General features: G+C 37.4%; 1 protein-coding gene across 6 annotated transcripts in view; it reads right to left on the bottom strand.

The window, feature by feature from the left end:
- DLC1 (DLC1 Rho GTPase activating protein) overlaps positions 1 to 14,881 on the bottom strand; it is a 402,792-nt gene that overhangs the window by 220,672 nt on the left and 167,239 nt on the right. Inside the window, exon 5 of one of the 6 annotated variants that reach the window (XM_073798644.1) lies at positions 12,251 to 12,304. The exons of the other annotated variants lie outside the window; for them this stretch is intronic. Coding sequence (XP_073654745.1) covers positions 12,266 to 12,304 — 39 coding nt within the window. The 3' untranslated portion in view covers positions 12,251 to 12,265. Of the gene's footprint in view, positions 1 to 12,250; positions 12,305 to 14,881 lie in introns of those variants that run through there. 6 annotated transcript variants of the gene reach the window in all.

Raw genomic sequence — 14,881 nt, 5'->3', positions numbered from 1 at the left:
GGGTTTTCTGAAATTTCTATCTTTATTTAGGTAAGAAACAAATATACTCTTTAAAGTGTCTGTTATTTGCAGGCTCTCCTGATAATGATTCACATCAAATCCACATGGCCCAGATGAAAGAGTGACCTATTTTTAAGTGTCTTTTGTAGGAATTCAGTTAAATGTACTACATTTTCTGGTAGGCCTACTTTTAATTCCCACAACTGTTTTCCTTACTATTTGGGTCAAAATTCAGTTAACGAACAGTACTTTTCCATATATTCTCCACGCTGAGAACCTTGAGTACTGGAAAATGAAAGATTTATTGAAGTAGGCCTGAAAAATATTTCTATTCAAATGCCTTATTTCCATTAGTGTTTTGAACATGTATTTTTTTCAAGAACTATAGTAAATTTTCTTATTATGGGCAAAATTCAGAATAAAAATAAATAAAAATTGCTTTTATTATGCTTTAATTTGTTAATCAAGATATTTAAGATAATATCTACTGGCTCTTCTAGCTGGTACCTACTGCTATACAATACCCTTGATCATTTTGCCTTTGAAAAACAGCCATATGTCAGTTGCTAAATTAAACAAATACTATAGTCTTAGTTGTTATACTTAAATGTTTGGAAGCATTTTGCTCTACGTAGGCAAGGACCGTAGTATTTTTATCTATTTTTACCCCCTGTAAAACTTTCGTACTCTGATGGGCACAAACTGTTACACTGAATTTAGATTATTACCTTGGATTTCATATAGAGCTAACATTCTACCATATAATTAACCCCCAAAAGACTTAAATTGGGTATATAGAAAACTCAGAGCTAGTTCTGTAGCCTCAAGAAAATTAAACACTTTAGATCACAGTTTTTTTAGTTATAAAGTTTTAGCATATCTTTAAAGTTCCAAACATTAAATAATTCTTAATTTGTGCTGAAACGTCAGAGTTTCTCTTGAAAATGTCTGTCAGCAAGAAACTTAGCCAAACTGAAACCATATGAGTTCTAGGAAGTAATATTTCTTTACTGCATAGAGATGGTATCACCCATAGAGTTTACTGTGATGGTTTTTATATATGTTCACAAATCTTTGACTCTCCTTCCTTTAAAAGGTGGAGACTCATTCCTTTCTCTAATAAAGTATGGTGAAGTGTGACTTCTGACATGATGTTATACAAAGCATTGCAGCTTCCCCCTTGCGCTCTCTTTTGTGTGGCCTGCACTGGGATAAGCTAGTTGCCATATCATGAGGACACTTAAGTCCCCCTATGTGGTTCACGTGGCAAGGAACCAAAGTCTCCAGCCAACAGCCAAGTGAGTAAGCCATATTGGAAACAGATCCTCAGATCCTAGTCATGCCTTCAAAAATCTTGACAGCAACCTCAGGACAGATGCTAAAGCAGAACCATCCAACTAAGCTGCTCCTGAATTTGTGACCCACAGCAACTGTGTGGGATTATTCATTGTTATTTTAAGTTGCTAAATTTTGGGGTAATTTGATACGCAGCAATAAATAACAAAGCCATTTACCTATATATTTAAATAAGGAGTTTATGAATATCTTTTGTACACATCTGCAAAACTATAACTAAACTAAAATTCACCTTATTTCCTTGAGATCTAGATTTTGTCATGCTCCTTTAAAAGACTGTTTCATGCTCAAAGACAGTAATTTACCCCTAATGTTCAAAATCACAAATTTCCCCTGCTACAATTAAATAGCATGTTCTTCGTGGCAGACCTGGTGGAAACAGGAAGAACAACTGGCCTCTATTCTTCATTATTTTTCTCTTTCATCATTCTTTGCAACTAAGTGTTCTGCTTGGGTTGATGGCCATCATTTATTAACTTATATTTAGTGAATTCCTCTGCACATTTTAAGCAAAAATAAGAACTATATACAGCATAATACAATAAAAACTTAGTTCTACCATTAAGGAACTTAGATTTTTCAATCTAAGAGTGATGTGAGTGTAAGAGTGATGTGAGCATACACAGGCATATGGTGTTCATACCATACTGACATATACACAGAGATAAGGTAACGCAGCAAAGTGAATACCTTATTGTCATTATATATATATATATATATATATATATATATATATATATAGTATCTTAAGTAATCCTTACAGTAATCCTATGAGGCATCCAAAAAGCGTTTCACTCGTTGGTGGTATTATTTCTTTTGAAAATAGATTTTCTTCTGATCATTCTTCTGATTTTAAGTATATCTTAGAGACTTAAAAAATACGGAAATATACTCTAATGCAGTGTTAGTGTAAATCAACCCAGCAAGCTGGCTTCTGAATCATGTGAAATAGCTACTGTATCTCAATGCATCCCATTCCGTGGCTTCATTAGAGCCTGTCAGCAGGTGCCACTGAGCACAGTAGGGACAATCTGTTACTTGAAAACACTCCCTACAGAGTCTGACAAATCAGACTGAATTTTGAGTCTTACATCAGACAGAGATCTGGCCATGTTTTTTTACATTTTTTGTTGTTGCTGCTGTTCTCTCTCAAATGTGTTCATAAGGAAACTCTCTAAAATGCAACTGAAAGCAAACAGAAGATTTTTAGTAGCTCATATTATTCAGGAACATGTAGGAGACATGTCTCTAGGGAAATTCCTTAAAGGTGACTTTAAAATAAGTTCCAACTTGATCAATAGGATACAGCATCCTTCTTCGTTTTCTTTTCTGTGTTAATCTGAGTAAGCCTTAGCTTCCAAACCAAATTCAAACCAAGTACTTGTGAAAAATGGAAGATTGCTTTTATAGATTAGAATCTTATTGCACATCAAGCATTTGTAGAGACTTTACTAAACTAAAATATTTGGAATTTAAAGCAACCAAAATGCAATTATAATTGTATTTTCCTTGATAAATATCAAAAGTGTTATGTTTGCGTGTAGCATGTTTGTATTTAAATATATACACATGTATGCATTTTAAGGCAATCATTAGAGTATCAGATAGTCTTTTGACGATACCTTGGTGATGCTATGTAATGATTATTTACCATAAGATAATCTAACTGATTGTTCGATTTGTTTAAACACTAAGTGCTAAAAGCAGTTCTGCTTTTCTTGAAATTACATGGGCATGTATATGACTACACAGGAAACAGACACAACTGGGAATGAGGATCATAACAGAGAATTTTTTTAAGAACCTTGTAACTGATGGCAATTATTTTACAAAACAATTGGAAAAAATAAACAAGAAAAGGGAAATCTCAGAAGTTGGTCAGTCTTTGCCTGTGTAGCTTGTTTAGAGCCCTGATAGCTTGGAAAGGAAGTAAAAGTGAGGCTAATGAGCTTCTGGTTTTTGGACCAGAGCCGGTCCCTTGAGGACACTGTTGGATTATTTCAAGTATGGTGAGTAAGGATAATATGATACATAGAAAAAAATTTTGTCTTGCTTCCAGTAGTCCTACTAAATTGTACAATCCTTCAACAACACTTTTCAAACATTTAAACATATTCTGGAACAATAATTTTATACACACACAAAGAAAATCTCAAAAGGCCATAAATGTTTTCCTGCTACATGAAAGGCTGACAAGTGGGTGGTTTCTAAGGACCAATCATAAGGTAGAGACATAAATGAAGCAGGCTGAGTAAACAATTTTCAGTAAATAATTGGTCTTTCATGTGAAGATAAACAGCTGCTAGAACTTTTTGGAAAATTCTATAGAGATTTAAGAATTCATTGAAAAAGAACTTTGGCACTATAACAGATGTAAGTTAGGACTGAATGATCTCTGGGAAAAGACTGCCTTCTTGCATCACATTTTAAAACATCCGGTGGTTTATATTTATTCCAAATTAAACTAAGAAAATGGCTCTATCAACCACTCACTCAATATATACCAAAACTTAGTATTACAAGGCAATGAGGAGGATATTAAAAATTATGAAGTATAATTCCTAGTGTCAGGAAACTTGAGATTTAAGAGAGAGAAAAAGACATCCACATGCCAATTTCACTAACAATGCAATAAACTAAGGTGATATTTGACAGTAAGAGGGGCTAGCTCTTTATTTAAGGAAGCCTTGCACTCAGATTATTCTATGAGTATCAGCTGACCTCTACTTAGAGTTTGGAATGTGGTACAGTAGAACACCTAAAGGCTCACAAAAAAGTACACATAAGTGTATATATATCTTGTCACTTGAACTCAAAAGTCACCCACTGCTTTCCCCAGTCAACTTATTAAGTTGGACAAGCAACGCTGGGCCCCAATCTCTTTCTTCCACAAAGCTCCCCAAAAAAGCCTGACTAATCGGTATATCTAGGTAATAAAACAGGTAAAACTGGGACTTCCAGGCATTCCCATCTCAAATTAACTGGATCAGTGGTTCTCAAACTCAAGTGTACATCAGAATCACCTGCTGGGCCCTGCTCCCAGAGTTTTCTCATTCAGTCAGTAGGTCTAGGGTGGGGCTCAAAAATTTACATTTTCTTTAAGTGATGTCACTGCTGCTGTTCCAGCGACTGTACCTGGAGAACTGCTGAGCTAGGAGACCACAGTGGTTTGGTTCTAGTTCTGAAAACAGAATCTGTGGCTGGAGTCTGGTAAGTTGATGGAAAGGATGGCATGAGATGATGCTACAGAATTAGGTGACGACTAGGTTATACAGACCTTGTAGCTTATGTTAAGCCCTGACAATCTCTCCGTGGGTTTTAAGTAGATGAGTGATGTGATCTGATGTGCAGTTTTCAAAGACTACACTGGCTGCTTTGAGGAGAACGTATTGGGAAGAAGAGGATCAGACCCATATACTGACAGGTAAGAGGTGACAGTTCAGGAAAGAGAAATGACTGCTGCTTAGGCTGCAGGGCTGGTGATGATGGTGGGAAAAAGTGGTCAGACATCACTTACATTTTGGAGGGAGAGTCAACAGCAGACACTTGGCAATGGGTTGACTGTGGGAGCATGGGAGAGGCAGATGCCAAAGAAGACGGTCAGCCTCCTGTCTTAGGGATCTAAGAAGGTGGAGTACTGGAGGCAGAGCAAACTGCAGGGTGGGTGGGCTGGGTGGTAGCAGTAGCCAATTTCCATTTTGGACAAGCTCAATTAGACTGTTTTAAGCCACTGGTTACAGGAGTGTGGAGATCAGAAGAGAGGTCTGGGCTGAAATATGAGTTTGGTGGGACCTGAAGCTGGGGAGATGAGGCTTTAGAGTATGGGGGTGCGATGTGGGAAGGGAGTAGGCCTGGACGCTGTATTTAAGGGCCAAGTCAAGAAGGAGCCAGCATGGAGAACTGACTAGGACTGGAAGAGAAGAAAGTGAAAACCCAGAAGTGTATGATGGCGTGGAAGCTGAAAGAAGCAACGTTTTTGAAATGAGAGGGAGCAGTCTGGAGATGGGAGTGATGCTGAGGTCAAGGAAGAGAATGCAAATGTGATCACTTCATCCAGCAACAAGGAAGTAGGGGAAGGCTGGAAAAATCAGCAGAGGCGAAGTGGATACCTGGTGGGGAAGAGAAGCTGGACTGAGAGAGAGCTGAAGAGTGAGAGGGAAGGGAGGAATCAAAGACGTTTATTCACTGAGTCATTGATTCAGCCATGGATTCATCCAATTCAGTTTTAAACAAATATTACGTGAGCTCAGACCTGGGGAAAACAGGAAGAATTGGGTTCCTGCCTTGGAGTGGCTCATTACAATCTACAAGTGGAGACAAAACAGCAAACACCTCTCCTTTCCCCCTCTCCCCAGACTTTCCTCAAAGAGTATTACTTTCTGGAGTCATGACTATCTGCTGATCTCACAGAGCTTCCCAATGTTTTCATGTTGTGTCCTAAACAAACACACCCCTATCCTTGGCTCAAGCCTGTGGGATAAGCAGAATCCTTGTCATCCCAGACTGGTTCAGTCTGCTGTCACCTCAACCCAGGTATGGTCTGTTCTATTCACATCTAGGCTCCAGCCATCAACACTATGGTTCAAGAGCCCTAGTGGAAAGAAAACTTTTCCAGAAATAAAGAATTTTCTACTGAATTTTGGGGTGGCCTGGCTTTTGGGTATTTTCTTGACCTCTCCTCTGTTCTATGAGTAGGAAATGTTATCACTACTAACGTAGTATTTATCTGATATATATTATTATTTAAAAATCTTTTTACATATTCCTATTATATATTTATTATTTCTCCATGGAAACTCTAAGATCCTCAAGGACAGGCGCTATGGATACATTTTCTTTCTTTTTGCCCTGCAGTGTAGTGTCTTGCACACAGTAGGTAATGCTTATTGATTGATACACACACAGGTATGTGAAATCCACATTCCATGTTCAGGCTTTGTTTGTAGTAGAAGAGAAAGCATTGCTTTCTTATCCAATGTTTAAAATCAACACTGATTTTTGCCTTTGGTTGGTGGACTCATCTGAAACTAAAAAAACCCAGCAAAAATCTGGCTGAGGTGAAGCATTAGCAGACTGTGGGCACACAGTCTATTTTTAGAAAACTGATTATAGATATTTAACTCAATACTTGTGAACTTTTGACTGAACACGAACGTCTACCTCACTAAAGTAGGGGTGGGGTCTGCGCCTCTTTCTCTGTGCCACATTTTTTGAGTAGGATGTTGAATATTCCGTGAGCTCTGAGAAAATGTTAGTTATAGTTAATAGTTTTGAGGCCAACACATTCAAACCAGTAACTAGTTACCTTTCTCCAAGTCTTCTTGGCCAACAGGGACCTTCCTATTGTGTGGCTGTGATACTTCTCATCACATTCCCAGGCCCCCATGTCCCAGGTGTGTGACAACACTCAAGGAGAGGTTATGAGGTGACCATCTAGTCAGGGGCTACGATCACATACATCTGTCTTTCCTCAATACTCACCTTTTAAATTTTACTTTTGTTTGCTTGTTTAACTTTTCTCCAGACTCTCTGTGCAACAACCGGCTAAAAACAGCTATTCCAAAATACTTTCCTCACAGCAGGGTGTCCTGAGCCTATGAACAGGTCAGCCTTACAGGTGGGGTTTCCTCTCTCTGAAAAATGCTTGCACACTTGAAATTAGGTTGAAAATAACATAAAGAACAGATACGAAAAGGAAAAAAGATAAAGCAAAGAATATGCCCCCCAAAGCTTAAAATAAAGACCATCTAGTTTGAAGAATTCTGAGGATAAGGTATTGTTCTGTTAAAATAGCTATTGTCGTGGAGGGTTAAGAAAGAGAAAGAAATCAACATGCCTGGTTTTGTCATTTAGCTGTATTCACTCTAGAATGTCTTCAAACGTAAAATGTCTATGTTCTAATTTAGAAATGATGCAGATAGAAACATCAAAAAAGAAATAAATCCCCAAACCAAAAAAAAAACCAAAACCAAAAAACCCAAAATGCTAAAACTCAGGATATTCCACTTTTTCTTGAAAAATACAATCTATTTTTTTTGAAATTTCTAAGATTTTAGAAGCATAAATATTTTTACATACCAAAAAGAGTAAAATATTGATATTGGCATCAAGTCAGGCCTTGCTCCTTGTTTTAAGTGGCTTTAATATTATCCTTTCCTTGACTTATTGCTTTTTGCTAGTCTATTCCTTGACATAACGCATTGAGAATGTGACCACCGGACAATGTGTGTAACTACTGAAGATGAAGACTCAAACCATGTTAGGTTGAGTTCAGCTTCCATAAAATACAACAGAATTTTTTTAAACTTAAGAATTAGCAGACTTTCCTGGTGGTGCAGTGGTTAAGAATCTGCCTGCCAATGAAGGGGACACGGGTTCAAGCCCTGGTTTGGGAAGATTCCACATGCCCCGGAGCAACTAAGCCCGTGTGCCACAACTACTGAGCCTGCGCTCTAGAGCCTGCACGCCAAAACTACTGAGCCCATGTACCACAACTACTGAAGCCCGCAAGCCTAGAGCCCATGCTCCACAACAAGAGAAGCCACCACAATGAGAAGCCCACTCATCACAACAAAGAGTAGCCCCCACTCGCCGCAACTAGAGAAAGCCCGCATGCAGCAACGAAGACCCAACACAGCCAATAAATAAATTAATTAATTTAAAAAAAAAAAGGATTAGCTTCAGCATTTTTAATGACCTTTCAGTTGCACATAATAAAATCTTGATTGGCCAGACTATTTTGGAAATGGAACATAAATTGCATTTTTTCCTTAATGTAGCTTTAAATTTAAAAAAGGAAAAGTTTATTTCAACCATTGTTGAAAATCACTGGAAAGTGGATCAGGATATTTTCTTGCCCTAGCAAATAAAGCATAATGAACACAATGCAATCTTTCTTTGAAGACTTTCGTTCTTGCAGTGTGTTCAGCTCCTTATCATCTGAGCTGCACACCCCACCCTCTATTTTCAGGAAGTAGCTGTGAGGGTCAGAGAATGAGCAGAGTACACACAGCATACCCTGGAAGCTGTTGTAATAGTAAATATACACTGTAGGTGATCTTCTTGGGTTTGCCTTTTGTCTGAGAGGTAAATTATAGGTAACTTGATTAACCCAGGTTAACTGACACTTTCGAGAATTAAGATAGTTTATGTACAACAATATATTTAAATGTGATGTTTTCTGAATTATACTGAGTCTCTACTAAAATGGATGCATAAGGGTGATTCTGTGATTCTGGAATCTCCTGTCCAGAAGTTAACAACAATGGGATCTCTATCCTCCCTGAAGACAGAGAAATGGATTAAATCACCTCTCTGGAATTTCTACAGCACTGTGGGTCTAGAATTACTTAAGTAAAATTTAAGTAAAAGTTATTTAAGTAAAATAACTAATTAAATTTATTTTTTTTAAAAGATGATAGTATTTTCATATAGGACTTATTACTTCTTCATATATAATTTAAAAAAAAATTTTTGTTGTCTTTATTATTATTAAAATGCATGAAAAATTCTTGCAAAATATCTTTTCCTTACCAATATTATATGAGTTTTTCTTTGAGATGCAGAATAAGAATTTTGTGACTCAAACTGCTCAAAGGGAGAATTTATTTATTTTTTCCCATTTATTTAATTTTTTCTAATTTAATTTTTACATTATAGTTGACTTATAATGTTGTGTTTGTTTCAGGTGTACAGCAAAATGATTCAGATATATATATCTCCATTCTTTTTCAGATTCTTTTCCTATATAGGTTATTATAGAATATTGAGTAGAGTTCCCTGTGCTATACAATAGGTCCTTGTTGATTATCTGTTTTATATATTTTATTATCTATTTTATAAATAAATATATATATATATATATATAGTAGTGTGTATATGTTAATCCCAAGCTCCTAATTTATCCTTCCCCCCACCTTTACTCAAAGGAAGAATTAAAGCTGCGGTGGGAAATGGCTCTCCAATTTCTTACAAGATTGTCCTTCATTTCTTCCCATTTAAAATAGGACTTTATTTAGAATATATAAAACAAAAAGCACAGCAACCCAAACTCAATGCGAGTTCCTAACAGGTTCAGAATGCCTCCTTCTCCTTCATTACCTAACATCCACTTGTCAGATATCTACAAACACGGTCACTTTCTTAGGCTCTACATCAGCGTAGGAAACTCACTATAAGATGTTAGCAAGCCCAGAGTTAGTCAGACACAAAGCATTTTTCGAGCATCTTCTCTGTGTGCCAGGCACTGTTATAGTACTGGGAAAACCATGACAAACAGAACCAGAAAAGCCCCTTCTCTCAGGAAGCTAACTTTGCAGGAAGGGAGATTGACTAGAAACATCAAAACAAATAAGTTAATGTCATATTCAGATAAATATGAGGAAGAAAATAAAATAAGGCCACGTGGTTTTGAGTGACCTAGGCTGGGACAGTGAATGGGAGGTGGCTTTAGCCAAGGCAGTCAGGGAAGTCCACTCTCTGGAGGTGGCATTAGAGCTGCAAGCTGAGCAATGAGATACAGGGAAGCACCAGCAGGTGCAAAACCTTTGGGATCGAAAGGAGTCTGGTGTGCTCTTAGTACAGAAACTAGGTTAGAGTCGGTGTAGCAGAGTGCAAGATGGGGGAGAAGAGAGGAAGAGGTCAGGGAGTCTGTGAGCCCTTGTAGGAATTTTATGCTGGCTGCAGGGGAAAGCGACTGGGAGGGTTTAAGCAGGAAGAGTAGCTTGATCTGATTAGTGCTTAGAAAGATTACCCTGTGCCCAGGATCCACTGAGGGTGGGAGGGAAGGCAGGGGACCAGCTGGGACACTGGGAAACAATGGAAACTTGAACTGGGACTGTGGGAGACAAACATCACTTGTCTCTGGCCAAGGATAAGGAAAGGGGAAAATAGCGGAATTTTTTTGTTGCGGAAGTGGGCGGAACTTCCTGAGGCATGGATTAGATGGGTCATTTGAAGGAAAGTGAAGAATCAGAGATGGCTTCCGGGTATTTGGCTTGGATATTGGCTGGAAACCTGGGTGTGTGGAGGAGAAGAAACCAAATGTCCTGCTTTGGGCATGTTAAGCACGAAATGCTTGGTAGATATCCAAATGGAGAGAGGTCATAATTTTGGCTATGCTTTCTCCATGTCTGCTATGCACCAGACACTGTCCTAAGCCCTTTCAGGCACAATAGCTAATTTAGTCCTCTCAGTGATAGCTGCACGTAGGGGCTACTATTATGACTGCTAAGTTTATAATAAGTGGCATAGTCTGAATTAGTCCCCAGAAAACCTGGCTCAGGACCCGAGCTGGTCATCACTGTGCTGAGCTGAAGGAAGAGAGAAGAGTCTGGGCTTACAGGAGAGATCTAAATTTCACACATACATTTTAGAGTCAACAGCCTTCAAGGTGTCTTTAAAACCATGGGGCAGGATGGGATCTCCCATAGAAAAGGTGTAGATGGAGAGGAAAACATGGCTGAAGACAGCATCTTGGGGCCTTCAGCAGTTTAGAGGTCTCCCGAAGAAGGAAGAGCGAAGGAAGGTGAGAAATAGCAGCTAGTGTGATTGGAGGAAATTAGGCAAATGGATATAGAATCTGTCCAAAGTTCACTGGCATTCAAGTATAAAACTTAAAAAAAAATTATGTTCAGAAGTTATGGAAACCAAGGACATGTGTGTCCAACATTTTTCTCTATGAGATTTTAATATTTTTAGAGAAAGCAATGTGAGCACACAAGAATTTCTTTTCCAGATAACTTCATGTTTCCTATCAAGTCACGAGGCTTTCTGAGGTTAGGGTAGAAGACGATTAAGGGAGGGTTATCTGAACCCTGACTGAATTTCTCAAAGTATATTTGAAACTAACATCCTATTTTCCCTCATGGTAAAGTCAACCCTTGGTCAAGCTGATGAAAAATCCCTATTTTTCATAAGAATAGACTTGAAGGAGTATAGGATAATATATATCACATATTCTGCCTTAGAGAAAACACTGTTAACAAAATGTTCAAGCCAAATCTAGATCTATTGTTCCATAAAACCACAGCACCAGTTCACTCATCCACACGACATAATGTCTGTCATGGTGCATGACAATATGAAGAAGAAAAATTAATCAGCCATTGTTCACTGGACCTATACTGAGACATGTATAATTATAACTTTATTAATTTCAAAACAACCTGACCTTTTGACAAGAGATAGGTTTTCATAAACAATTGCTTTGCAATTTATGAAAAAAAATTTTACTTTATATTTTTGTTTATGAAGGTACATTTTAGCACTTATTGTACTTGAGTTATAGCTGGGAGAGGAAAAGATATGATATGCAGAATCCTTCCAAAAATTGAAAAGAATGCATATTTCCAAAGGCTCATCTTTCTTGTGAAAATATAATTGAGAGAGTTTTTTCTTCTAAACCTTCCAATAGGAGCTAGAGCTCATTCATCTAAATCTATGAAGCATATTTCATTTCTGCTAAAATTCAGGGAAACAGAACCTTTAATAAAGTTTATTTTTCTAACAAATATACAGTCCTAAGGTGAAGTTGCTTGATTATGAGATAATATGATTTATTATCGGGACTAGAGGTTGAATTACAATGTAGAAATTATAATGTATCAAGATGAGTTATGATATTTGCTAAATTATTTTAATATTTCAGACTAGGAAATTTAACAATTCCAAGGGAAGTTTTTTAACCTTCAAAAAGTGAAGTCCTATTTTTCTCAGCGTAAGAGATTAGCTTTTGCTTTGAAGTTAAGTATACAGCTATTGAGACCTTAGAGAGAGAAAGCAGTCAAGATTAAGCAATTGTATTAGCGCACACAGGTAAGCCATGTGTTCTACTGTGGGGAGCTGCTGTGTGGTTAAAAAGAATTGGACTTATCAGAAGGCTGAGTTTGAATACGAGCTCTGTCACTTACTAGCCACATGTTCTTGGCTTTAACCTCATCTTCTTTATCTATGAAATAAGAATAACACAGTATTTGCAGGGTTGTTGTGATAATTAATAAATAATTTTGAAAACACTATGTAATATGCACCCAAACATAAACTGATATTACTACTATGTGACATTAATGGTACCTCGAGAAGACAAAACCAAAACATTAAGACTGGAGTCAGGCTTGTCATTTTTTTCTAATACACTATAGATAAATAAGTCATTGAATAGAAATGAATGATTTACTAAATAACCAGCTAAAAGAGATAAAATAGAAAATATAAACAAAGTATAAAAAGAACCAATTGTTTCTGGCCAAAGGCAGAAGGGAAAGTATAACCTCCTTCCTCGATGAAAACATACAAATAGAATGGAGACTTGTTCAAATACTTGCTTGATGATACCTTGCTGTAGAACTGAATTCCAGAATATTATAAGAGCATTTAATTTCTTTATATTTTTTCTATCCTAAAATCTTGATTATACAGCACTTAAAAGGTCTATATGAAAGAATATAGTAAATGGATATTATTTCCATAACAAGCATTGGATATGTGCAGTATGGTTTTTGAGTTCAAGTAAAGATACTTCTGATTCAATTAGAATTATTTTTAAATTAAATTACTCATTATCTGCCTCATTTCAGAAAAATGAATTACCTCATTTGTAATTAAGAATGAATTCACTCATAATTACATAAAATAATTGGTCCAATATTTTCAAAGGTCATGATGCAGGGTAGTAACATATTCTAGGAAATTTGTATTTTGTAATTAATTTTAATGCCTTGTTTTGGTTTGATAACCATATTAGCATCACCAATTGTAAACAGAAAAATAGTGGGTGGATTCTGGTGTCTTGTCATGTTGTTCAACTTTACTGCATATACATGAGAGAATTTAGGAGGATAAGACAAAATAAAGAAAACTGAATTTCCAAGGTAATATATATATTACAATATGTATATACATAATTGTACCTACAAAGCACTTTTCCCATAAATTTGGTAAAATGAGACTAGGAAGTGTAACATTACTGATGTTTAACAGAGATAGATTTGCAGCAGTAAAGAAAAACTTAATACAGTATTAACTAAATTATTGAATCAAGCAAGAGTCCCTTAGTGTCAAGAAGTAAGTCCCATTCTTTTGCTCACCTCCTTCTATAACATGCTGTGGCTCTATGCCCACATCACAGGTGAGTTACTAGTCTGACCAGCAAATGGTAAGCCTCTGCTTACTCAATTCTTGAGACAGTGGAGTAATAATAAATAGCTTTTATTGTTGGTTTGCAGAAATCAAACCATTCTATAGAATCAGCAATAGTTATGGACATCTAGAATTCTACTTTCGTATACTTTGTTTGATTTTTGTTTTTCCACATAAAATGTCTGTAGGTTAATCAAGTGATTAAATCAAACACATTTACGGATTTGGATTTTTTTTTTTTTTTTTTTTTAACCAGAAGCACTTCATATATAACTATACATGTGTTTGGTAACAAGAGAGGGAAATTTCCATAAGAGCAGGAGATCAGTAAATATTTTTGGAATGACTGATAATGAATTAATTAACTCAGCAGTCCCCAACCTTTTTGGCACCAGGGACTGGTTTCGTGGAAGACAATTTTTCCACGGACAGGATGGGGTGGGGGGGGATTGTTCAGGCGGTAATGCGAGCGATGGGGAGCAATGGGGGGGCGACTCTAAATATAGATGAAGCTTCGCTCGCTAGCCTGCCACTCACCTCCTGCTGTATGGCCTGGTTCCTAACAGGCCTCGGACTGGTACTGGTCCATGGCCTGGGGGTTGGGGACCCCTGAATTAACTGAATCATCCTCTTGCTCGTCAGATAGGAATTTTACAGACTAAACTACCTTTATTATAGAGTTGCTGTGAAGTTAAAAGACAATGAAATGATGCACATAAGAACAAGTTTCAAAGTGAAAACGGCTATAACAAAGGGATGAACATAGCTCAAATGATACAGTAATTGACCTCTAAGTCAGAGAGGACAAGGTGTGACTTTTAATTTATTTATTAATTATTTATTTTTGGCTGTGTTGGGTCTTCGTTGCTGCGCATGGGCTTTCTCTAGTTGTGACGAGCGGGGGCCACTCTTCGTTGCAGTGCACGGGCTTTTCATTGTCGCAGAGCATGGGCTCTAGGCACTCAGGCCTCAGCAGTTGTGGCATGCAGCCTCAATAGTTGTGAATCACAGGCTCTAGAGTACAGGCTCAGTAGTTGTGGCACATGGGCTTAGTTGCTCCACGGCTTGTGGGATCTTCCCAGACCAGGGATCGAACCCGTGTCCCCTGCATTGGCAGGCGGATTCTTAATGACTGTGCCACCAGGGAAGCCCAAGGTGTGATTTTTCAGGCCTCTGGTAACAATCTTTCTAGAGTATTTATAAAAATGAGATGATGCATGTGAAGCAGTCAGCAGGGCACCAGGCAAAAAACAAGTGCCCAAGAAATAAAGTATTATCTTTTCAATTCTCTAGCCTCAGTTTACAGCTTGTTCCTTTTATAGGGTACATCAGGCAACAGACCACAATTTATTTTAGAGCTTTTGTTGACATTTGTGTGTGCTTTAAA

The sequence above is a fragment of the Tursiops truncatus genome, chromosome 21 (genome assembly GCF_011762595.2).
Source record: "Tursiops truncatus isolate mTurTru1 chromosome 21, mTurTru1.mat.Y, whole genome shotgun sequence".
Taxonomy (NCBI): domain Eukaryota; kingdom Metazoa; phylum Chordata; class Mammalia; order Artiodactyla; family Delphinidae; genus Tursiops; species Tursiops truncatus.
This window is presented reverse-complemented; position numbering and strand designations above follow the sequence as displayed.